This window comes from Arvicanthis niloticus, chromosome 8 (genome assembly GCF_011762505.2).
Source record: "Arvicanthis niloticus isolate mArvNil1 chromosome 8, mArvNil1.pat.X, whole genome shotgun sequence".
NCBI lineage: Eukaryota > Metazoa > Chordata > Mammalia > Rodentia > Muridae > Arvicanthis > Arvicanthis niloticus.
In genome coordinates, this window is record NC_047665.1 from 9244207 (window position 1) to 9269729 (window position 25523).

The 25523-nt window shown below is 51.6% G+C and overlaps 2 protein-coding genes across 5 annotated transcripts; both read right to left on the reverse strand.

Annotated features, from left to right (window-relative positions):
• Positions 1 to 382: 382 nt before the first annotated feature.
• Tspan17 (tetraspanin 17) lies at positions 383 to 9290 on the reverse strand. Of its 2 annotated transcripts, none has more exons than XM_034509925.2 (9): positions 8945 to 9225; positions 6107 to 6157; positions 5887 to 6033; positions 5374 to 5544; positions 3436 to 3561; positions 3146 to 3193; positions 2514 to 2630; positions 2377 to 2438; positions 383 to 1775 (listed from the first exon to the last, which is right to left on the reverse strand). In XM_034509925.2, exons 1-9 carry the CDS (start codon positions 9029 to 9031, stop codon positions 1622 to 1624), a joined length of 963 nt encoding a protein of 320 aa, XP_034365816.1. In that variant the 5' UTR covers positions 9032 to 9225; the 3' UTR covers positions 383 to 1621. The 2 variants fall into 2 exon arrangements, with proteins under 2 accessions (XP_034365816.1, XP_034365817.1); XM_034509926.1 differs by having other exon boundaries at positions 1722 to 1899; positions 8945 to 9290.
• An 870-nt stretch (positions 9291 to 10160) lies between these two features.
• Positions 10161 to 13665, reverse strand: Eif4e1b (eukaryotic translation initiation factor 4E family member 1B). Of its 3 annotated transcripts, XM_034510626.2 has the most exons (6): positions 13454 to 13665; positions 13065 to 13160; positions 12426 to 12489; positions 11695 to 11808; positions 11437 to 11576; positions 10910 to 11148 (listed from the first exon to the last, which is right to left on the reverse strand). In XM_034510626.2, the coding sequence occupies exons 1-6, from the start codon at positions 13663 to 13665 to the stop codon at positions 11031 to 11033; spliced, it is 744 nt and encodes a 247-aa protein (XP_034366517.2). In that variant the 3' UTR covers positions 10910 to 11030. The 3 variants fall into 3 exon arrangements, with proteins under 3 accessions (XP_076794911.1, XP_034366517.2, XP_034366518.2); XM_076938796.1 differs by lacking the exon at positions 11437 to 11576 and having other exon boundaries at positions 10161 to 11148; XM_034510627.2 differs by lacking the exon at positions 10910 to 11148 and having other exon boundaries at positions 11442 to 11538.
• Between the last annotated feature and the right edge of the window lie 11858 nt (positions 13666 to 25523).

Sequence of the window (25523 nt, forward strand, 5' to 3'; positions counted from 1 at the left end):
CACATATTACCAACAGAGACGCTTGCCTCCTCACCATCTGTCTCTGCCATGAGGAGGCAGTGCGGGTGGGGACTTCGTTTCTCTCTCCTGTGTCACTAGCACCTAACGAGATTCTCACTTTAGGGAATGATGGCTTGACACCCTCCATTGGTTGTTAGTTCAGTATATAGGTTCCACCAGACCTATCAAGAAGATGTGTGTAGCGCGCCAAACTCCAGCACAGGGGGGTGGTAGGATGTGCGCCTCCTGTGCTTCAAGTGGCCTCCCACCCTTCTCTGAGTCAGTTTCCTCAATCAGAAAAAGAAACTGTAACTCACAAGGGTGTTGTGAGCTTTGGGGGGGGGGGGAGAAATGAAGCCGTTTGAAATGAGAAAAGTAACACTTTCGGAGCTGTATTTATTACAGTGTACAAACCACCATGGCTGAGCCATCCAAGAGCTCTGCCCAGCCTGTGCCACGGGGCAGAGCTATCAGGTGCCCAGCCAGCTCGCAGCACCCCCACCCAGCTGAGTAGTCGGGGCCACTGTAAGTGGTGCTGACACGGGAGCTGAAGCCGGACCCAGGGCTCTTCGTGCTGCCTGCAGGTCTGAGTTAAAATCTGGCTGTCTTCCAACAGCCTGCAGACTCCCAGCTTCTCTAAGATTTCTGGTGCCGGCCCTGCGTTCCTGCACCGCTGCAATCAGCTACAACTGAACAGTAGTCAGCACCCGTGGGTGAGGGCCTGTCTCTATACAATTCCTACCATGCTCCCCTGGCCTCCCAAGTGGGTCATTATCCTAACCCGACTGCACAGATATCTCATCACAGAACCCCTGCCTTCCTCTGTCCAGTCTCCAGTACCAGTGGAGGCCAAAACAAAACAGGTCTCACTGCTCTACTCTACTCTTGTAACTCACTGAGGAAACAGATCACACCAGAGCAGCGACCTTTGAACTAGCCCACCCCTCCATTTGCCCAGTGCAGGGAAGGGTTAGGGAAGAGTCATTTGACACATACCGCCCCTTTGGGCAGCTAGGTTGTCCAAGCCTGAGCTGCTTTGCTTCTTTAGAAGTTTGCAAGCCACCCCTGGTAAGCCAGAAGGTACTGAGGTGAGGTTGTGAGGAAAATCGGCAGCAGAGAGTGTGGTACCTATGTGCCCTCTGGTGGCCACAAGGCAGCACTGCAGGCATCGAAGTTTTTGAACCAACCATTGACCGACCTCAAAGCAGATTCCCCTCACCGATACCAGGCCTTCCCTGAGCACAAGTCTCTTTCCCTGTCCCAGCACTCAGCCACTGTATGGGCATTCGGACACCCCACCTCTGGCCCCAGCACAGCTGGGACCCACCAGGCTCTACCTTCGTAGGGATGATCTCCAGAACCCTGTTCTTCAGATCTTTATGCCTTTCTTGAGGTGGAGACATAACAGCCTTGAGGAGTATGCCAGGAATAACCCACAGAGGTCAGAAAGGTCAACTTTCAGATACTAGGGTCAGGTACATAGAACAGACCAGGTGAGGTGCCTCTGTGTCCTGTTGCCGATGACCCTAACACAGCCATACCCCGGGAGGAGCAGGAGATGTCACCTTTAAGGCAATATACCCATTTGAAAGGCTGTCTCAAGTACATAGTCTACCCAGACCTACAAGGCCTTGGTTGGATTCAGGCCAGGGTCCTCACTGGAGAGCTCTGTAGAGGCCGTGCTGACAACAGAACCTTTGAAGTTGGTGAACATAAGCCACTGTTTTTCAAAGTGTTGTTTATTGAGTCGTTTGTAGCCATCACCATGTGTGATCCTGAGAGGCAAGCGAGAGAGAGAATTCTTGGACCCATTTCAGAGGCTGTGACACTGAGGCCAAGGTGAGCTCCAGGCAGGCTCAAGGTCACGGTGAGTATGGAGAGGTCTGAGACAGCAGGCTCCTAAGCCACACACAGATACATCCCACAGTAGACCAGGGGACACGGGTGCATGCCCTACCCTCCATCTCCCCTAGAGCTCTGGAAGGGCCACCACCTCACAGCAGCAGGGCGGAGACTCCATGTGTACACAGTAGACCAGGGGACACAGGTGCATGCCCTACCCTCCATCTCCCCTAGAGCTCTGGAAGGGCCACCACCTCACAGCAGCAGGGCGGAGACTCCATGTGTACTTACGAGTGTGCGTGCACACACACACAGGTACACACCCCACACAGAGCTCTGTGGCAAACAGCCCCAGTCCAGCCCCGGTGGCTTCCTGGGGGGTGGGGGTTGAGCACCATGCTCACAAAGCCTCCGGCTCAGGTCATAACAATCGTCCCACAGGCCTTGCCATTGTGAGTGAGGCAGAGTGTCCTAGGAGGTCCCCACTAGAGCCCTGTGGGTCAGGCATGTGGCCATCACCCCTGGCAGCCTCACCAGTTGGCCTTCACTGCCTTGATGTCACTCACGAGGTTCTGGGCCAAGCAGATGCCAAATATCTGTAAGACAGAGAGCAGGTGAGGAAGGGCACAGAGCAGAGGCGGGAGGAGGGTGTTCGAGCCAAGGCTGTTTACCTGGAGGAGGGCTATGCCCACCAGGACCCCGGCCACCACAATCAGGTTGTCTTGCAGCCATTTCTCAAACTGGCCCACACAGCCTTTGGTGTAGATGGAGGCCTGCTGCTCTAGGTCCTGAGGAGACATGTGACCAGGCTCAGCCTGCTGCCTCAGCTCAGATCCCCTGCCCCTGCCGAGCCCATCCCTGCTCCAGTGTCTTCCCCAACAATGTCTGCTCCTTGGAATTCTGCCATAGGCCCTTTACACAGACGGTTTCTTCTCTGCGTTTTAGCCTGGCTTTCTGCTCTGAAGAGGCTTTCCTTGACTCAGACCCTATTTCTTAACCTTCTAAGTTCTCAGCTGAGCTGTCTTAAGACTGTCCATTCAATGTGTCTACAATTTCATGTTTTTCTCCTTCTACTCCCTGAGTATAGAATCAATGCATTAGCTCTGGTCCAACCAAGGTCTCGAGCAATGCCAACCACAGCAGATGCTCCACAGAGAGGGATGAGCAATCCAATACCTCAAACCCACCCAGGGCCAGTTCCACCCCACAGAAGTCCTTAGACCTTCCACGGGAGCTTATGAGAGGCCCCAATGTCACCCCCTGTATTCCAGGCTACCCTCAACCCTGACCTCATCCCTCTCACCAGTTTGAGTCGGATGTCATAGCCACACTGGGTATTGAGGACATCTTCCTGAGGGGAGACAGGCCATTAGCAATAGGCCAAGGGAACACCCATGAGCTCACCTGGGTCTTCAAGTACACAGAAAAGCCTGGCCCCTCCTTCACAGAAAAGCAAATGGAAGCTTAGGTTTTACCATGCCCACTCATCCGCAGTGAAACCCCAGAGTCTCCATTCTCTCAGGGACACCAGAGCACACTGGTATGCACCTCCCACTGCTAAGGGATCCTACTTCCTCCGAGGGCCCCACTCACCGCAGGGTCCTTAACACAGCAGGAAAAGGGCACCCCACAGCGCTCACGGCTTGGGTTCAAGTCAGTGCAGTTGAAGTAGATATTGAGGTTCCAGTCGTTGGGCCCTCGGGCTCCACAGCAAGCCCACTGGGGGGAGAGAAGAGTCCAGAGTGAACAGCTGGTAACCAGGCCCAACCCTAGAGCCTCACCCAGAGGAGAAGGCTGGCTGGGAGGGAGGGACAACTTCCATCCCCAACCTACCCCCCAGCAAATAGGCCTGAGCTCATAGGAATCAGAGCGGAGACCCTGAGAGGTGAGACAGTGGGTGGAGGTTGTGACTTCCTCATGGACTTCCCTGAGGGGGTAGGAGCAAGGCCAAGCCCTGAGGGGACAGGAGAGGAAGCCCAGCCAGATTTGTCTCCCTGCCTCTTTTCCATCCCTTCCACTGGCATCATGCTGGAGCCCCAGCTCCCCTCTCCAGGATGTGCTTGCTCGGCTTGCCAGAGGTGGCCATGGCAAGCCCAAGTCTGTGGTGCAAGAGCCTGTGACAGTGCAGAGCCCTAAGTGAGCTACACCAGCTGCTGAGAAGATGGCCATGGGGGTTGCAAAAGCTCTCGGGTGAGCAGGAGATGGCTCTGGTAGCAGACACAGACCCTGTGAGCACGGCCGGGGGCTTGACGCCTGGCCATCTGGTTTGTGTGTGCAGGTCTCAGACACAGCTGAGCCAGCACCTGCTGTCCCTGCTGGGGAGCCGGCCTGTTCCTTACACCCCTCACCAATTCCTTCCTCTCCTCATGGGGGCAACAAGGTCACCATTCAGAGGCTCCATTTCAGCCCTCCTCATGGTGTGTTCCCTCCTCCTGCCTCCCTGCTCCCCTCCCCCAGACCTATTTTATATGCTTGGCATCCTCTCCCCAGCACATCGCCATCACGAAGGGAACAGGCTGCACATGTTAAAAACACTGAATCTCCCCGCACCTGGCTTGGGGCCTGGCATAAGCCAGGCCTGTCCCAGTTCCATACTGAACAGAGAATGGAAGCACACCGGATATGCAGGCTACAGGACTGCCTCTGCCCTGCGAGCTTCAGGGTGCTGTGGAGCCCCAGAGCCACATCTTGGTGAAGGTGACTGGGGTGTGGCCCTGAAGGATTATAAGGACTGGAATGTGCAGGGGAGGATGGTTTCCGTGGCTCTAAGTACAGAACGTGCAGTCCTAGATAATGCACGCTGCTTGAAGAAAAGCTAGGCTGGGGCGGGAGAGATGGATTAACTGTTAAGAGCACTGGCTGCCCTTCCTGAAGACCCAGGTTCAAATCCCAGCACCAACATGGCAGCTCACAACTGCCTGGAACTCCAGTTCTGGCTTCTTTAGGCACTAGGCAAACACTTGGTACACACACACACACACACACAACCATGTATATATGTATATATGTATATATGTATGTATGTATGTATATGTATGTATATATATGCAAAACACCCATACACATAAATAAACAAGTGTCACTTTTGCTCTGATATCTGCACAAGGACAAAACCACCTGGCAATGCAGTCCTTGCCTGTCACCAAACCTAACGAGCAATGCTCAAAATAAAAGGAGGGCTGATGGGTTAAGACTGTACAAACTCTGGGCACAGTCACGGAGCGTCACAACGTAGTCCTAGCGCACACTCCGGGCACAGACTGAGTAGAAAGACCTGCAGAGTATGCTCCATTTCCTTCTCTGGCCACAGTTTTCCCGAGCCTGTGTCTCTACAGGACTAGGCACAAGGAAGTCTGGGGAATGAGCAGGAGCTGGCTTCTCCTGGGACAGGGGCTCTCAAAGGGTCCTTCCCTGGCCTCTGCTGGCCTGGGTGGGTTAGGAAATGGTCCGTGCACACACAGAACTTGCCCCCTCTCTTGTGTGCCCATCAGGCGTCATTTGCACGAGGCCCATGATGGGCACCACACTCACGTATTCCTGAGCAAAGTCGATAAGGTTCTGAAGGTCAATATCATCCCGGTAGGCTTTGACGTTGTTGTTGATGAAGAGATTAAGTTGGTCTCGGATCCAGTCCTTGAAGACGAAGGCCAGGATCCCCGCCGCCAGCTCCAGGAAGAAGATGAGACCAAGGAACACAGAGAACTGGGGGGGGGGGGGGAGGGAGGGCATACAGATGGCGGACATTGGAGACGCATGGCGTCTGAGGACAGGGAAGAACTCCCACTACCTCTGCCAAGATGCAAGGGAGCCACAGTCTCCAGGCTCCGTCCTCTATTACTTAAGCGCCGTCCACTCCCCCCCCTCCACCCTGCAATGTGTGCACTACCCCTAAGCTTGTTCTCTGCCCCTTAGTACTATGTTATGTTGATAAAAGACAGTGTGGTTTTACCTGGTCCTTGTCTGGTCACCCTGGCTAGGCAAGAACTGAATGGAAAGAGGTTAGGAGTCTCTGGTAGATCTGGGGTGACTTAGAGAAAGACTTACAAACTTGAGCAGGAAGGTGTTTTCCCGGAGGGCCCCGATGCAGCCAGCGAAGCCCAGCACTGACATGACTCCCCCGACCACCACAAACAGCCACACGGGGTCAAGACCACCTAGATCTGTCAGCGCTGAGATGTTGGAGAGAACGCCCTGCACCAAGGTGTAGACAAGTATGAGGAAGTGACTCCTCCCCCTTCACCCCTGGGCAGCCCCCCTCTCTTACCTTCTCACCCCAGGCCCAGAGGCCGATGGCCAGGAACAGGGCTCCCAGCACCTACAATAGCAGGGAGAGTTCAGGGCTGGGCACCACACCAGGGTTCTTGACCACCCTTGACCCATCCTTGACCATCAGGAAGCTGAGAAAGATGCTCCAACCCCACCCCCAAAGCTGTGAATGGAACTTGGCAGTGTACCAAGGACACCATTTAGGGGGTCTTTCCCACAGGCTAGCTAGAGGAACTGAAGCTACCTACCTCAGCCTCAGGCTGGAGATCAGCCCCTTTCTGGACTCTCTGAGGACTCTCTCAACATGGAGCAGAATCCTGAGAGGCCCCAGCCTGGCTCAGAACACATCTGGTCTCAGACATACTTGTACCTTTGTTTTGGCTTTTTTTTTTTTAAGATTCATTTATTTTTATGTACACTTTCTTCAGACACACCAGAAGAGGGCATCGGATCCCATTATAGATGGTTGTGAACCACCACGTGGTTGCTGGGCATTGAACTCAGGACCCCTGGAAGAGCTGTCAGTGCTCTTAACCCCTGAGCCATCTCTCCAGCCTCGGTCTTGGCTTTTTGAGTCAGGGTCTCATGGTGGTCGTCAAGGCTGGCCTCTAACTCACTACGTAGCGAGCGGTGGCCGTGGGTCTTTGCCTTTTCTGGCTGCTCTACCTAGAACTCTTCTTCCTCTTGGTCCTCCCTGCCGTTCAAACCCTAGCTGCCCACTCTCCAGACACTTGGGTGTCTGTTTATTTGCTTGGTGTTTCCTCTATGCAGGGCAGAGAGGGCAGAGAGCAGGGCTAGCCTGCCCTCTGATGTGCTCACGGGGCTAACAGTGCTGGGCACTGAGGTGTCTGAAACAGAAGGTGATGGTGGGGCATGGACATGAGTGTCTGGAACCCGGGAGATGTCAGGGTCCCGGCAAGCAGAAGGACTGTGGAGAGGACTTGGGTAAGAGGCTAAGACTGGACAGGGTGAAGAGCATAGACGGGGCTGAGCAGGAGGCTGGGAAGTTTAGGAGGGACTTGGGGAAAACAAAACATTAGCTGGACTCTTGTCCAAAGATGAGGTAGATCAGATGGGATGAGGCAGGCAATGTAGTGCTGGCTGCACGCCCCCAGAGCCAGCACAGAGAAGGCACTTCCAGGGAGGATGCAGCAGTGGACAGAACCCAGCACCAGGGAAGGAAGGGGAGTGGGGTGGAGGCGGGTGTTGGTAGTCTCTTTTCTCTACTCTGGTGGTGTATCTTCCTCAAAGACTGCGTGTCTAGGAGCTGCCACAAGTCAGAGGTGAGAGGGTGGCTGGCCTCCCTCAGGGCTCTCCAAGCAAGGAGCTGAGGCTAGGCAAATAAGAAAAAATAAGGTGCGATTGGTAGCCCAGGCTGCCCAGATGACACCTAGCTGGTGTCCAGATGGATAGGTAGAGCCCAGCAGAGAGGCACAGACCTATGATCCTCACACTTGGGAGATGGGACATCAGGAATTCAAGGTCCCAGATCCCTTCACATCTCCAGATCCTCTGTCACCTTTCCATGCACCTGCAGCCAACAAGATCTGATCCAACCCTGACTGCCCCATGCCGCCCAAGCATGGGAGCTTAATGTCCCTTCTGTCCAGCTTCACTCTGCTGCCCAGACCCTGGAACAAAGTCAGGACGTTCATCCCCCTTCCCCCCAGAGTTACTTCAGCCTGCTGCTCTGCCTTCCCTCCCCCCAACTGATAATCACCTGTTTCTCTAGACAATGACTCAAGCTCTCACCGGCTATCCTTTCAGCCCCCAATCTGTAAACTACAGATAATGATAAGGTAGTCGGGAGAACTCATTTGCTATTAAGCTGGGTGTGAGGGCTTACATCTGTAATCCCAGGACTCAAGATGCTCCGACAGGAAAACTGCAGCAAATTCCAAGTCAAGATGGGCTACAGAGTGAGACCCTGTCTCAACAACAAAAACTCTCATTTAATCGAACAACCCACAAGGACAAACTCCAATACCAGCCCCTCCCAGACTGGAAAGCTAAGGCCCAGAGAGTAAAGTGGCTTACTCAAAGCCTCTGGCTGGACAAGGCCTGCTACACTCAGGCCCTTTGACTTCCAGCGCTCCCTGTAGCTGCCCACACCCTTCAGAACAGAAGACTGCTGAAATCCAAGGACACCCACCACAGGGCAAACCCAGCAGCTTGTGGGTGGAGAACAGAGACGCTGAATCTTGCTGAATGCAAGTTGGAAAGGCCTGGCGGAAAGGAGAGCATGCACGGCCCCGCTTTGGCGACAGGATGGGGGAGGGAGAAGAGAAAGATGACTTGGCAGGATCAGGACACAGATGCCACACAGAGGGAAGCCTCTGTTTGGTCAGCTACGGAATGCTGAATGCTGCTCCCAAAGGACAGCTCCCTGTTCTCAACTGGAACTCCTTTCCCTGCAGAGGCAGAGGCCTTGGCTTTTGTCACTCCTACCCTCCAGGCTCACAAGCTTCTGAGCGTTTGTAGGGTAGACTCGGGCTAGGACCCAACCTCCCGAACCTCACCGCACCACGCTGGTAGCTGGAATGGCCAGGAGGTGGGGCAAGGCTGGTCTGCAGCTACCGCGCCCCTGCAGTCTTCCGGCAAACGCCGCCCCCTTTTTCCGCCCAAACTTGGGGCTGCAGAAAGAAACTCCCAACACAACCCTGCTGGGACTGGGTCCCGCCCCTCAGCTATCCCAGTAGCTCCCCAGAGTAGTTGGGGACAGGGCATCGGAGTGGAGGGGCTGGGGGACAGCTTCTGAGAAGAGTCTCCCCCACCAGCAACTGAGACTCCCAAACCCCCATCCTCAGCGCACAGCGAGAAGCGGACCCGCACTCACCCAGAAGACAATGTTGAAGCCAAACAGGAAGTATTTTCCGCAGCAGCCGACCTCAGGGTCCTGGAATTGCTGGTGCTTGCCAGGCATGGTGAGCGGCCACCTGCCGCCCCAGGAACCCGAGCCGGGGACCGGCCCAGCCCTCTGCGGGCCGCCCAGGCCTGGAGCAGCCCCGGGCCTAGCCCGGTGGCTGCGGCTTCATGGCCAAAGCCACACAGCTCACCGGCTGCCCGGCCCGCTGTGGCACCGCCCCCGGCGCTCGGACTGCCACACCCAGAGTGCGGTGCCCTCATCCGACCCCGCCCTCCAACAGCGCCCCGGCCCCGCCCACAGTGTCAGTCCACACCCCACCTCAGCCTGACTTGGTCTTCTTGGAGCTCCGCCCACGCCCCGTCCTAGCCAGGTTGAGTCCTCACGGAGCCCCGCCCATACCCACGACTCCGCCTCCAGCCGGGCTTAATCCTCCCAGGCTCCGCCCATGCCTAGCAGCTGTCCTCCCGCAGCCCCGCCTACGCCCCGCCCAAAACTCTGCCCTAGCCAACCTGTTATCGAGCCACGCCTCTAAACCTGGTCCCGCCTCTAATCCGCCCCAGACCCCGCCTCCATCCGGCCACAGTCGTCCTGGAGTTCCGCCCTACTCAGCCTCAGTTCGGAACCACAGACCACCTCCTTGGAGCCACGCCCAAGACATTTTTTTTTTCTGGTCCACAGGCCTCACTCCTAAGACCCTGCCTCTGGGTCAGGCTTTGGCTACACCCCAGCCCCATTCAACCCCTTGCAACCCCCACCTCTGAGGAGTCCCCATCTCTTCTCTACATGCAGCAAGCTCCCCAAGTCCTCCAGAGGCCTCAGATGAGCCAACTGACAAAGCAGGTGTGTCAAGTATGAATGAAGACTGTAGATCTTCAACCTAAGGCTCAAGAGCCAGAGGAGTCCATTCCCCAGGGATAAGCAGTTGGGGAGTGGGACCAATGAACAGTGCCATGCGTCCACACACAGTAGAATACAAACAGGCTGGAGTGCCACCCCTGTTCCGTTTTGCCTATTCCTATGGTAGGTAGCCCCTGTCACATTATCATCTTGGGCTTATCTCTGGTTTCCTTGGTACCTGGGACTCACCGGAGTCCTTTTGACGCAAAACAGGACAGGGCAGATCCAGGTTTAGGTATGCCTGATCTTAAATACTTAAGATTCCAAGTTTGTTCCAAAGTGTTTATTTAGACCAGATACAAAAAGGGCCTTAAGCATCATTAGTATCAAGTGGGCCCCTTCTTACAAAACCATGGTGAAGCCCAACTACCACTGCAATCTTTTCATGGCGTGAAGGTTTATCCATCCATTACTTCAGCAGAAGGAGAAACGAAGAACCCACAGGACGGTCTTTAGATGGGAAGGCTATGCAGGGCATTCTCAGTCCCTAGTGCCCACCTGTCTTTACACAAATGCCCGAGTTTCCTCTCTAACCTATTCCATACTTGAGAGGAAGAAGGGAGGGAGGATAGGACCCAGTCACAACCGGTCTAGGGAAGGGACAGATTTTAGGATGGGTACCCAAGCTATAGATCTGATGAGGACAACCCATAATAAGCCTTTAAGCTCACAGAGAATTGAACTCCTTAATATCAGTGGCCTAGAACCCTTCTCCCAAGACAGAAGAGCCTGCCTCAGGCCACCTAGAATTCTGCTGTCCTTGTTTGGCAGGGTTGAGCCAGGATTTTGCTTCACCCTGCCTTTGGCAAATAGCCACATGCAGGGCTAGCAGTGAGAGTAGTTTATAAGTGTTGGCCAGCTGCCACAAGGCCTGAGCCCAAAAAGTGCTGAAGAAGTTACTATGGATGCAGGCACAATGGTGAGCTCCTGCAATCCCATTTATGTAGGCTGAATCGGGAGAATGGCTTAAGCCCATAAATAAGAGGCCAACCCGGGCAACAGGTGAGACCTTATCTAAGGAGTGGTGCTTATGCAAGTTCCAAGAGAGAGGTAAAGAACCAGGCCACCCACCCCCCAAGCCCTGCCCCAGAATCCACAGTGCAGTCTTCCCTGTCCATCAAACAGGAGGGTGCCCAGTGAGTAGTGGCTGAAGCCCACCTCACACCACAAACTTGTTCTTGGCTAAGGAGTTGTTGCTCTTGGCAGCGGTGTCTGCATGGGCCTGGTACCCAATGATGGTCTTTGTGGAGAGGCCCAGGCGTTCTTTGTATATTTGCCTAGTGTGGAAGACAGGGAAGATGGCAGACATAACCTTGGGCCCTATTCTTTTGTTCAGATTATCTCCCTGATTCCAGCTCCAGCCTCACCTGTTTTGCATGTCTTACTCATAGACCAGTACCTGTAGTAGATCCTATCAGCGAACCTGAAGACTTCATTAAAAATAGTTTGGGTCTAAATTCCTACCTCTTTTATATAAGTGGGTGTGGAAGAAGGGAGAGCCAGTCTGAAGGGTTCCAGAAGTTTGCCCTTGCAGCCCCCCAGGACCATGGGAAGAGGACCCTCACCCGATGTACATCACGCCCGCTTTGTTCTCTGCTTCACTTGTCCACAGGGCAATCTTGTCCCCCTTGGTGCGGATGTTCACCACAGCACCACACACCTCCCCGCTGTATTCCTCAAAGTTGTCCCCCAGCAGACACAGCAACTGGGCCAGACAGAGGACTGGTAAGTGCCCCAGCTTGGATACAAGGTCCACCCAACCAGCTTGATACCGCTGCCTTCCTAAGGCTCACACCTGCATCTCTTCCCCTCCCTCCACTCACCGTCTCCAGCCACAGACGGTCCAGTTCAATGTGGCGCTGTTGTTTGGCAATGCTGAGCAGCCAGCGGCCGCCCCGCTTGTTTCTGCTGTCTTCCCACATGGGTTGGATGCCTTCCTGTGGGGAGGGCCAGATCAACTGCCTCCCTTTGTTTAAAGGGAAGTGGACACCAAGCTCCCTCTACACAGAGCCTAGTCTGCTCTGTACCCAGACCTTAATTTACCTACCTCCCCTCTGCACAACAGGTGCCACCTCCAACCACTCAGCTTCCCACACAAACCCCTTCCAAGACCCCACAGACCCCTGAGCCCCATGCCCCCTGAGTCCCGCGCTCCCTGAGCCCCACTGTTGCCACCTTTGGTAACTTCATCTGTGTGCTTGTCACCTTTACTGAACAGGATTAAGGTGCCTCTGGGTCAGAATTTTTGTGGGCTAGGATAGATAACCCAGTTTGGCTGTATGGTCTGCAAACCTTGGGACCCAAAAGACACCTGGAGCAATCTCTAAATGCTGATGGTAATACCTCCAAGGTGAGGTGGGACATGATGAGGAATGCCCGCCAGCACACCTTACTCGTGCAGTTTTGATGTCCATGCTAGTTTAGAAGCCAGGCCAAAACCCTGGGCTCCATCCTTGAGGCCCTCTCCTCTCTAGACTCACGCATCCATAGCTGCCCATGCCCCAGTCATCCATGAGGGAAAAGCCCTGGAATCAGTCCCTGGAGCAGAGCTTACCTTGAACAGAGCATAGTCACAGCCGGAAGAGAGCTTGCTGGCCAGCTTGACATGGCTGTACATCCTGGAAAGACCCCACCCCACACAGTTTCAAGGCTTCTCAGCACATGGTTCACCTGACCCTGTCTTTCCAAGTCCTCTCTAGACCTAGCTTCCAATCATCCACATCCTTCCTCCCAGGGCCTCCCCACACCCTCCACACACACACAAGGGCCCCGCCACCTGGAATCCCTTCCCTGGGAACTTGTCTGAACTAAAAAAGCCTGGTGAAGTCTACAGCATTAGGGCGTTGCAGCTGGGCCTCCTCCCTGGGTTAGTGTGGCCTTCCTCAGCTCCTCTTCGGCACACACGCTAAGGCGGCAGCCTAACAATCCTTGCTATAGCTGAGCCAAGTTTCAAGAAAAGAAGCCTGGTTAGAGCCACAAAGCCATGGAGTAGCAGGGCTCATTCCTGCTTCTCCCAGACTCCAGGTTCTTCTTAAGCCCTGAGAAGCTTACAAGAGGGTGGCCACAGCCTGGCAAAAACCTACCAACTCTCAGCTCCCAGCAAATGTTGACAAGGCCCCAAAAAGGTGACAGGCTATGATGCCTTTGACACCCCTCACCCTCCAACTCAGAGCTCCTGAAGACAGACACTCACGCCCAGAAGTCCTCCACGGTGTTAAACTTGGTGACTAGCTGCAGGTTGTCCTGCCAGGCCCGGCTTCGGTCGTTCTTGAAGAACCACAGAACCCACCTAGAGAATAGGAGATGGGGGGGGGGGGAAGGGGTCAGGGCTCCACATGTCCAAGCCCCACAGTGCCAAGTAGGCTGCCAAGTTTGTAAAGTAGGAGGTGAGATCTGGGACACACAGTCCCCACAAGGTGTGGGAAGTCAGTTATCCCTACAGGCAGGGGTGAGCAGGTATTAAACCTCCGGTCTCCACCGGGATAAGTCCACTGAGTAGAAGGCAGGATCCAAGGTCACAGGCAGCTCAAGAGGCACAGAGGCTGGCCTCTCAGCAGGACAGTTTCTCTGTGGCCTCCCTACCTGTACTGCAGGGGATGTAGCTTGCTCTGGACATCAGGTGGATGTTCTCTGTGGGGGTTCCTAGTCAGAGTCTTAAGGGATCCAGGAAGGTCTCTGTCTCTGTCTTCTCCTTCTTGGACTACCTCCTCAGTTGCTTCTGATGGCTTTCTCTTCAGCTCCTGTTCTTCCACCACCTCCTCCTCCTCCTGCCCTCCATCCTCAGCTTTGTTCATCTGACCAGAGAAAAAAATAAGAGTGAGTTGTAGCAGAACAGTGGTGGTGCACCCGCCTTTGATCCCGGCACTCAGGAGACAAGAGGCAGGCGGATCTCTGAGTTCCAGACCAGCTTGGTTTAAAGAGTGAGTCCCAGGGCAGCCAGGACTACACAGAGAAACCCTGTCTTGAAAAATGACAACAACAAAAGTGACTTGTAAGCCCTGGCTCTGGCTGACCCCCATCTCCACTTTTTTTCACCCCAGCTAATCAGTTGCTCTGGGAAAAGCAAATAGACTCACAACATCAGAAGTAGCCATGACAAGGCTCAAGGCTCCACCAGCAACTAAGAGGCCCACAGCTCCTTGCTTTTAACCCACCAGAGAACCCAGTCTCACCTGGGCAGACAGGTGAGTGGGGGAGATGGTGTGAAGTGGGGCGGGGAGTGGGACAGGGAGTTCCTGGTTGGAAGGTGATGGTCCTTCATCACCCTGCACAGCTGTGTCAAGAAAAACCTGCCCTCAGGCAGAGAGTGAGACTCAGAGAATTAAAAGTAAGGGTCAAAATCTGGGTCTGCTCTTAGGGTATTTGGGACCTACTAAGGAAAGCCTGAATTTGAAGCAAACTGTTCCAGGATGACAGAGGTAGCAACACACACACACACACACACACACACACACACACACACACCCTCAGTCTGAGTCCTCAATATTATCCAGTGGTATTATTTATCTGGCTCTAGAAGCAGCTGAGTTTGTAAAATAGCAACTAGTGAATTGGCCAGTACAGGCCTGTGACCCTAGCCTCAGGGAGGTAGAATTGAGGCATCTGGAGTTCAAGGCCAGTACCCAGTACTGAGGGGGTTCCCAGAGCCTTAAGGGAGTTTATCTCCACAAAACAGAAGGGTAAACACTTGCTCAAGATTAGGGACTGGGACATTTGCATTAAGAGCCCCATTCCTGTTTTGTCTGAGAATTTAGAGAGTTTGGTACCCTGAGGCTTTCTATCTTGTAGAACCCGCATCCATTATGTGGTTGTCCTCTGTACTGGCTGGGTTTGTGTGTCAACTTGACACAAACTGGAGTTATCACAGGGAAAGAAGCCTCCTTTGAGGAAATGCCTCCATGAGATCCAGCTGTAAGGCATTTTCTCAATTAGTGATCAAGGCGGGGAGGGCCCATTGTGGGTGGTGCCATCCCTGGGCTGGTAGCCCTGGGTTCTATAAGAAAACAAGCTGAGCAAGCCAGGGGAAGCAAGCCAGTAGATTACATCCCTCCATGGCCTCTGCATCAGCTCCTGCTTCCTGCCCTGAGTTGTTTCAAGCCCCTCTGTGTCCCCTTCGCCCTCGAAAAAGACACGTGAGGCAGTGTTCGGGTGGTTACTACAGCGAGGCTTTACTTCTTGTATAAGCAGAAGCGGAAAGACCCAAAGCCCGGGAAAGGCACTGCTATATGTACCCTAGAGTGGCGTGTTCACTTCTGATTGGCTGTTCACTCATCACCCCATATTATGCCCCGGGATGGGCAGTGACTTTGGCACGCTTTTTGCCTTTTGCACCTGCGCAGTCAGTTGTTTACTAGTGGGAGGACAGGATGCCTGCGCCATCTTGTAATGGTGAATGTTGACACGCTCACGCGGCTCCCAACACTGAGTGAGTTCCAGTCCTGACTTCCTTTGGTGATGAACAGCGATGTGGAAGTATAGGCTGAATAAACCCTTTCCTCCCCAACTTGCTTCTTGGCCATGATGTTTGTTCAGGAATAGTAAGCCCTGACTAAGACACCCTCCTTGCCTCTTGCCAAAAACATTCATCTGGGTGTTCTTCACCTGGATGTCACTGGTCAGACACAGTGGCACTGTCACCTAGCGTATTAAACCCTTCCCTCTGCTAATCCACGTTCCTGAACCCGAACCCATGGAGCCTCACTGCCTTCAGCTTAAAGATCAGGAGGAGGATGTAGGACTCAGGAAGTGAGGTCCAGAGAATAAGGCCTAGCTCACTGCTCAATGGCTATCAGGTGAGAGCTCTCCCTGGGCAGGAGGAGAGAACCAGCTAAGAAGAGAGAGACAAGAAGCTAAGCTTTGCGGCCTCCATGATCTCAAACGTTATTCAACCACTGTCCTGACCAGTGACATCCAGGTGAAGAACACTCAGATGGATGTTTTTGGCAAGAGGCAAGGAGGATGTTTTAGCCAGGGTTTGTACTCCTGCACAAAAGTTCATGACTAAGAGGCAAGTTGGGGAGGAAAGGGTTATTCAGAGGGGCAGGGTAGAATACTCAGCTCGAGGCTCACATCCACAGTTGTCAGTCCACATCTCTAACCACACCACAGTACCTGGGGCACAAGGCTCAGTACTGGCATGCACTAATGGGCACCAAATGTGTGGGTAGAGCCGAGCAGCTCTGGGTTCCAGCCCTAGCGCCTTTTTTTTTTTTTTTTTTTTTTTTTTAAAGCTGTACACTCTGTGCTGGGGTCTGGTCTGTGACCTGTACAAACCTCAGTCAGTACAAGCTACTGTGAGAAAGGAAAACAGGCTGGGACGAAATCAAGTCTAGAATCTGACCTGAGCCTTAGAGCGGGGTGGGTCTGTTATGAATGGGTCATAATTGGCTGCAGGGCTTGTAAAATGCACTGCTGGGGGCTGACACCGTGGCTCAGCAGGGAAAGGCTCTTGCCACCAATCCTGACGATCTGAGTTCAATCCCTGCAACCTACATAGTAGGAGAAAATCAGCATCCTTAAGTTGCCCTCTGACCTTCCAATAATAGCTCCTTGTGCTTGCACGCGCGCGCGCGCGCGCACACACACACACACACACACACACACACACACACACACACAGAGCGAGAGTGAGCTCCCAGGTTTCCAGTTTCTTGGGTCTGGGCGAGGCCTGAAGACTTGTGTTTCTGAATAGTTCATTTGGCTCACACTTCACAGGAATTAGTCTTTTGTGTCTGGGAAAGCACTGCCCACATTTTCATGGACCAGAAAGCAGAGAAAGGGAAACACACTCAGCTGGCTTTCTTTTTCTTTTTTCTTTTTTTGTTTTTTTGTTTTGTTTTGTTTTGTTTTGTTTTGTTTTGTTTTGTTGTTGTTGTTGTGTTGTGTTTTGTTTTGTTTTTCGAGACAGGATTTCTCTGTGTAGTCCTGGCTGTCCTGGAACTCACTCTGTAGACCAGGCTGGCCTCAAACTCAGAAATCCGCCTGCCTCTGCCTCCCAAGTGCTGGGATTAAAGGCGTGCGCCACCACTGCCTGGCCCTCAGCTGGCTTTCTTCCCCCTTTTCTTCAGCTGTGACCCTCGCTTAGCCCACAGGTTGGTGTTTCCCATGTGCAGGCAGCCTTTCCTCCTCAGCCAGTCCTCTCCAAAAGTGAATTCACAAACACACTCAAAGGTGAGTTGCACCTCACTAAAGCCTTTATTCCAACTAAATAAACAAGCATAATTAACCACCACAAAGCCGGGCACGATGGCGCATGCCTCTAACCCCAGCACTTGGGAAGCAGAGGAAGGAGGACCTCTGAGTTCAAGGCCAGGCTAGTCTACAGGACAACCAGGGCTACACAGAGAAACCCTTGGGTTAGGGGGTGGGTTGTGGGGGGTGGGCAGGAATAAACCACTGCAGTCAGGTTCTCAGGCTATGGCTGGAGACTGTAACCATGAAAATAATTGAGGATGCCCACCAGGATGTTAGTGTGTGTCAGCTGGCAGGAGCAGCAAAGAAGACAGAAAGGTGTTAAGTCCAGAAGTATTGGAAGAGAGGAGGACGGCAGTCCACTACCTGTTGCCATGTAGTACAGCCAGTCTTAGTGGCCTACAACAGTAAGAATCATGTGTTGTGCTTGCAGGTCTGCAGTTTGGGCAGTACCTATGGGATCATCTCTTCTCTGCTCCAACACAAGATAGGTTAGGCTGGCTCACAGCTTGGGGCTGAAGGCATCTGTCACTCACATGGGGTACTAGTACAGCTGTAGGCGGAAAGCTCCGTGTGACTGCTCATCTTTCAGTGTGGTGTCTGGGTTCCCAGGGCAGACATCCCCAGAGACAGGAAGTAGATGCTGCCAGACCTTTAACGCTCAGGTTTGAAACCTGACTCAACCCCAGGCCTGCTGTGTTCCCCTCAACTACCAGGCCCCCAATTCAAGGCAGGGATGGAGCCCTTCAATGGTACCGTGGAATGCCTCGGCACAGGCAGCCTGGGAGGAAGCCAGGCAGGGCGAGGTTGTGGATCTGTATTTGATAGAGTAGGGGAGCAGCTCTCTCCAGAGCTGGGCATGGTCTCAGCTGCATCAGAGCCGTGGCCCTTTCCTGGCACAGGGTGGCTTCCAGGCATAATACCACCTTCTACATTGCCCAGCCTGGAGCAGCACCCTAGATTGTGGTGGCTGAGGAGAGACACTAAAAGCAAGTCCCTGGGTATGCTGGGAATCTGGCTCTCAGTCAAGGTCAGCCTGGCCTGTCTTCCCAGAGCAGCTCAGTGAGGCTGATAAACTGAGGTGCTGGAATCCCAGCCCTGGAATTTCTTTCTTTCTTTTTAAAGTATTTACTTTGTTTCTATCTATGCTTTTGGTCAATCTGTATCAGACTATGAACCTTTTGTTTAGAAAGCCTGAGCCATTGTCACAGTTTATATGTGAGGACCCCCGTGCGAGCCGCGCCTGTGTGTGTGTGTGTGTGTGGGTGTGTGTGTGTGTGTGTGTCCTAGAACCAAGGGCCTGTGTGGCAGTGCACAAGTCAGTAGGAAGAAGCAGGTAAAACCTGGACTAAAGTCCTATGTGATGGGTGACACTGACCCACTGTTACAAGGAGAATCATGTGCCTTGCTGATGGTGAGAGAGGACAGTCTGTGGGATTGTAAACAATGTGGTAAGGGAGGTGGTATGAGACGTGAGTTAGGGGACTAGAGAGATGGCTTAATGGTTAAACGCCCTTGCTGCAGAGAGCCAAGGTTTAATTCCCAGTACCCACATAGCTAACAGCCATCTGTAGCTCTAGTACCAGGGGATCTGGTCTCCACAGGCACCACTGCATGCATGTAGTGCACATGTAAACATGCAGGCAAAACACTCTCATACACTTAAGATATAACTAAGTAAATCTTTGTATAAAGACATGTCAAGTAGCTGAGACAGTGGTGGTGGAGACTTTGAATCCCAGTGCTCCAGAAGGAGAAGGCAGATCTCTGAGTTCAAGGCCAGCTTGGTCTACAGAATGAGTTGCAGGACAGCCAGAGCTACACAGAAAAACCCTGTCTTGATACACCCCTCCCCCAAGAAAAGGACAAGTATATTTTAAGCATACATTAATGAATTGAACACCCAGCTAGTTGCTTTCTTCAAATACCCTGCATCTTTAGAAAAAGAAATCAAAGATCTAAGTTTTTCAATCTATTTAAGACTTTTATCTTTTAATTTACTTATGTGTCTGTATCTGTGAACATGGATGTGGATACCCAAGGAGGCCAGAAGGGGGCATCAGGTCCCCTGGAGCTAGAGTTATAGATAGCAAGTGCTCTTAACTATTGAACTGTCTCTCCAGACTCAAGTTGCTTTATTAGTATTATTAGTATCCCTTTACATTACATTACATTACATTTATTTTCAATTTTTTATCATTTATTATCAATTGGTTTTGTGTGTATGTGTCTTTTAGTTACTTTTATGTTAATTTAAAGAGACATAATGACCAAGGCAATTTATATAAAGAAGCATTTAATGGAGGTGTATTGTTTCAGAGGGTGAGTCCAGGATAACCATAGCAGAGAGCATGGTAGCAGGTCGGCAGGCATGGTGCTGGAACAATAGCTGAGAGTTTACACCTAATCCACCAGCATGAAGTGAGAGAGAGCTAACTGGAATAGGCTGCACCTTTGGAACCTCAAAGCCTGCCCTCAGTGTCACACTCCTTCCAATAAGGCTATACCCTTTCCAACAGGCCATACCCCCTAGTCCTTCCCAAACAATTCCACCAACTGGGGACCAAACATTTAATTATATAAGCCTATAGAGGCCATTTTTACTCAAACCGTGTGTGTGTGTGTGTGTGTGTGTGTGTGTGTGTGTGTGTGTGTGTGTATGACAGAGAGAGAAGAGAGAGAGAGAGAGAGAGAGAGAGAGAGAGAGAGAACACAACTTGGTGGACTTAGTTCTATTTTTCCACCATGTGGATTTCAGGGACTGAACTCAAGTTATCAGGCAAGAAGGCACCTTTCCACTGAGACATCTCACTGGCCCTAAATTTGCTTATTAATTAATTTGTAGTGGAGATTAGTGTAAATGAGTGAGCATGCCACAGTACACATGCAGGGGTCAGAGGACAACTTGTGGCAGCCAGTTATCTCTTTCCACCATGCAGGTCCTAGGGATCAAACACAAAGTCATCAAAGGCTTGGTTACCTGCTGAACCATTCATGGTCCCTCTGTCAAGTTTTGAAGTGTTAAGTAAGTGAAGAATATCTGGTAAAATTCAAAAACTCCACAAAAATTGATTTAAAAAGAAATCATTCTGAACAACTCTCAACTACATTTTGACATCAAGGTCAGATAGTCCCTTGAAAGAGTTTTGTGATGAGCACCAATGGAATTTCCTTAGTGGTGCCTGGAACTGACGTTGCATTGTGAGACTATTTTACCTCTCACTTAGAAGAGGACCTGGTGCTTAGACATTTAAGAAAATCGCTAGAATGGCTAAGACAGAGAGGAAGAGCTTGCAAGCCTTTCACAGTTCCAAAGAGGGAGTGGTAGATAGATGTCTGTGCTCCTGGCAGTATCAGATGCAGTTTCTTCCAGATAGCTCATCAGGAAGGTTACAAGGTATCTTTGTTCCCAGAACCAGGATACAAGGAGGTCCAGAGGCCTTCTGTTTGGGTGTTAATATCTCCACCATGCTGAAGTAACAAAGAGTCCTCCGTTTTCTTCCACACACGCTGTGCAGGAGTGTTACTGCAAGACCCCTACTCCCCACTGCCACAGGGACAGCCCCATGAAGAGGACTACATTCATCTTCACCCTCAGTGTTGCTGTGAGTGGTCCTCTCAGACAGTAGCCTCCTCTGTCCTTAAACCAGATAATTCTTCCCAGTGGACCAAAGAAGCAACCTGCTTGGATCTTTCTCTGTTTCTTTCCTTGACACTGAAGCCACTCCATTTTCTTTATCTAATGCCTCATTCTGGTCAGAAAAGGCCAATGAAGTCTCTGCACCTGGATTTTCATCACCCACTCTTTTGCTTTTTTTGTTTGTTTGTTTGTTTGTTTTCCGTTTTTACTACTTTTCTAAACCAAAGCACCCCAGTTCTATGGAACCATCTTTCTGGAGATGGGCTATGTTATTTTATCCATTCGGATCTCACACAGAGAGGTCTTCTGTGAACCCCACCTCCCATTCTGAAACTTTCCTGTCTGCTACCCCAGATAAGCCCCACCAGCTCTGACCATGGTGCGAGTCTTTCCGAACTCTCTCCTTGCTTTCCATCTAGCCTCCTTAGAGAACATTCTTTGTGTGTCTCACAGTGGTTGTCTGATATTGATCTGAAAGTTTAACTTTTTGTTTAAGGCCTTTTGGAAAACCAGAATGTGAGGCAAAATTCAGGCTCAAGGCCCCATGACCCCACCGCATAGGGCCCATGAGGCCAAGGTCATTCCTGCCTCAGCCTTTGCTTTTGAAGTTACTTCTCTCCCCTTCCCTCCCTCCCTCACCTATTCTTTCCTCCCTCCCTGTCTCATACTCAATGCTGGCCACAGATTCAAACTTGCTATGTAGCTGGGGATGATCCCAAATTCTGATCTTACTGCTTCCACATGTGTACTGGGGTTGCAGGTGTTTGCCACCACCCCTTATTTATAGGGTGCTGGAGATGAACCCCAGTATCCCATGTATGCTAAGCCAGCCCTCTATCCACTGACCTACACCTACAACCTCAAATCTCTTTAGACAGTTGATTTCCCCTCTTTGTCCTTCAGAGCTTGGCTCAAATGTCAGCTCCTGCCTACCCTCGCTAAAGAGGCTTGCTGTCCCCAGGCCCTCTTCAAACCACCCCTCCTTGTACACCCTTCTTAGCATCGAGAACCCCTCATTGAACTATTCATCAGCAAATAGAATACACACTTGAGGGGCTGGTGATGGCTCAGCTGTTAGGAGCATGAACTGTTCTCCCAGAAATCCTGAGTTCAATTCCCAGCAACCACATGGTGGCAGGCAACCATCTGTAACAGATTCTAGTGTATCTGAAGAGAGCTTCAATATGCTCAGATACATTAAATAAATAAAATATTTAAAACACACACACACACACACACACACACACACACACACACTTGAGCCTGACAGAACACCAATGACAGACTAACTCCACCGTGTCCAGCTCATGAACTAATGGGTTTACTGGATTTATCTACAGGAAGGTGGGTAGCCCCCAAACAGCCACGGTATGGAAGAGCACACAAACCCACCACAGTATGGGTGACAGCCCCCTAACCAACCTTCCACCTACTATTACTATAGGGCTCCAGAGACTACAAGAAGACCATGTGCAGCTGGGGACATGAGAGGGAAAGAGAGTCACTATGTCTGGTAACCTCCCCATCTGTCCTTACACAAGAAAATGTTAGTAGGCCCAGGCTTGGGAGGGTCTTGTAAGTACTGCTCTGATTTTGAGGTGGTAAAGACCAGGTCTTGCTGAGAAAGCTGTGCCTCACACCACAACCTAACAGCTCTGCTGTGTAGGCTTTCTGGAGAGAGTGAGCCCCATTTCCCGTGGTCACACACTGCTCTCACATGTTTCTATTCTATTCTTCTTCTTCTTCTATTGCATCTTCTCTGACTACACGCTCTTTGCTGTGCACACTATGACCAGGGGCCTCCAGCTCTCATTGCCGTGCCTGCCCCCACACCACAAGGGACTGTACCCTTAAACTAACTTAAACAGTAGAAATTTAGTTGGGCATCCCTTTAATCCCAGCACTCAGGAGGCAGAGGCAGGCAAATCTCTGAAAGTTTGATCCCGTCTGGGCTTTATAGTGAGACCTTATCTCAAAACAAAGAAAGAAAAAACAAAATCACAAACTCCCCCAAATCATCCTATGTCTAGCTGTTTCCTGCTCTGAGGCACAAATAACTCTCCATCTCTGTCCCATCCCTTCTACGTCTTGACCCACTTTCCTGTGCTCTTCATCTTCCCGGCATTCAGAATTCTTCGTGCAGGCTGCAGAGACTCTGACCAACTCATCTAATATCTAAGACATCTGCAACCAGACACCAAGTGGCTCCATCTCTGGGAAGACAGAAAGCGGCACAGACACCATACAGCCTGAAGTGATGCTAAGCCCACTGCCTAGCAGGCCACGAGGGCTTCCCAGACACCAGGGCCGTGGTCAGGTGCTCTATTGGTGCTGGACACTCCAGGAAGAGTGGCATTGCTGCCCATGGTCACTAGCAAGAGCTGTCACCATCACCTCTACCCCTCCTCATCAGAAGAGACTCCTGCATTCCCTGCTGAGACCAGTCTCCAGCTACAGGTGCCAGCCGTGTGTCCTTCATGTGAGGAAGCTGGGGTAGCAGATGCTGGCATTGTCTGTTTGTAGAGGGGGAGGGGGGAGGCTCTGCCTCAGAAGGTAGTGAATCCCCAAACACAAGAATGGACAGTTGCAATGTCGTGAAGCCACAAGTCTCCTGAGCTAGGGAAAATAACCAAGCAGCACAAAGAAGAAAGATGAAGAGGCAGAACCGTCTATCCCAGGCCTGCCCCTTTCTGCTCACTTCCAGGGCAATTCAGTAGTTCTGTGGCTGTCATTACAGAGTTCTGTCTTTCTCTGGTGATGGATGTGTACAGATATCCCTGGTCCCTGGGTATCCTCAGAGACTGATTCCAGGACCCATGGCAGGCACCAAAATCAGTGGATGCTCAAGGCCCTCATGAATAACGGTGTGACAATGCATATAGGCTGCACCCCACCTTCTGCAGACTAATCACCCTGGAGGATCTCTAAGACCTGATACAGCGCAGTGCTAGGCAACTATTACTTAAAAAATAATGACAAAAAAGTTGTGTGTTCAGCATAGATAGTGTTTGTTTACACAATTTTTCACATACACATACACATACACATGAGCACACTCCACAGGCATGTGGAGACCAGAAGATTCCCTGGAGCCGGAATTACATCTGATCCTCTGGAAGTCACTGGGCCATCTCTCCAGCTGGTCTTCTTGATTAGTTGTTGGTTGAATCTAAGGTTGCAGAATTTTTTGATAGGGAAGGTCGACTATATGTATATATTTGTATGGAACATGCCTGTATATAATACATATAGTCTGTGATAAATACATATAGTGTGCACATAAACACATGTATTTAATATATACTCATTCTTATATATAATACATACATATTGATATACATAAAACTATATCCTTACATATAACCTGTTAAACATCTAAGTATGTAATATAATTTACTATGTATTGAAAATAAAGCTTGTTCAACACCTACAATCTTTGCACCCGCTTCTCACTAACGCCATCTTGATTCATGAATGTGTTGGTCCATGGGGGTTCCAGCTCATGGCCCCTAACCACGTCATCACACTGTGCCACTGGGCGGATGTGCTATAAACGAAGTAACCAGACCTCTAAGAGAACATTTAGAACATTGTCAGTGTTTTCTACAATGACTATGCCTGCACACGTGTCAGTGTACGCACATGAGAATTGAGGTCCACAGGGTGAGTTCCTGAAAGGGGCGCTGCTGATCCAAAAGGAGCATGCATTTACAGTCCTAGGAAACCCTGCCAAACTGGCCTTCTAAAAGCATCTGCCAACTTACAGCCCTACCACAGCCACAAGCATTTTCCCGCCCATGCCCTAGGTCTGCCGCTGGCACACCTCAGTGCTCAAACGCCCAGCGCTTCTGTCGCCACTGCCTTCGCCTGTGTTATATCCTTAGCTTAAAAAACACTTTTCTGATCTTGTTCCGGAGGGAAAACCTCACGCAGCTCCCAAGCCCCAAACTAAGTGCCACCTTCCTTTAACTTTTTTCCCCAGACTCTCTGAGCTCGCAGGGTTTCTTTCATCTTGGATTCCACACCTGCGTGGGCATAATTCCTTCATAGAACTGACTGAGGTCCAGCTGTGTATCTGGAATACCCTCCCCCTCCCATAAACCACAATGCTCTTGCCTGGGTCCTCTTCAGCACCCGTTCTGCATCCTGACTGCCCCTCGGCTTGGTGGTGCCTCCGGGCCTTTGCCTTTGAGGGTCTGGTTCTGTGGCTCTCACCCTCACCTGTCTAGGCCTACCTTGTTGCTTCTCCGGGATCTCTCTACTCCAAGTCGTTTCTTGGGAGAGGCCTTCGCTGTCTACCTACCCTGCCTCAAGTCCGTTTCTTACATCAGCATTTCTCTGTCTTCCTAACTCCTCTCACAAGCTGCTTGGTTCAAGTGTGGATACATTTATTTTGTTTCCTGCCTCTTAGCTCTGAGTGGCCATCAGTGCATACCCGCAGCATCTCTCTAAGATGCGAAGCCTGCTTTTCTTTAGCACTGTTTCCACCCTCGAACCTTCACCACCCATCCAAGCGCTGCCTAGACAGGCTCTCTCCTTGGTTCTACAGAAGAGGAACCTGGCGTTTCAAAAGGGGAGATAGGCAGTTCAAGATCCCACAGTTACTAACAGACACAGCTAGGATTCAAATCTATCTGAACTCCCAGGCCAACCGCATCATTTCTTTCCCAGACCTTGCTCGCCGCATTGCCCTCTCCCACCTTTCTCAAAGACTACTCGTCTCCAGCACTAGGGTCCCCGGCTGCACGTCAGAGGCCCTCCCCTGGAGGCTCGCCTGCTCTAGGGAGATGTCACGCTCCCCGCCCCCTGTCAGTCAGGCGG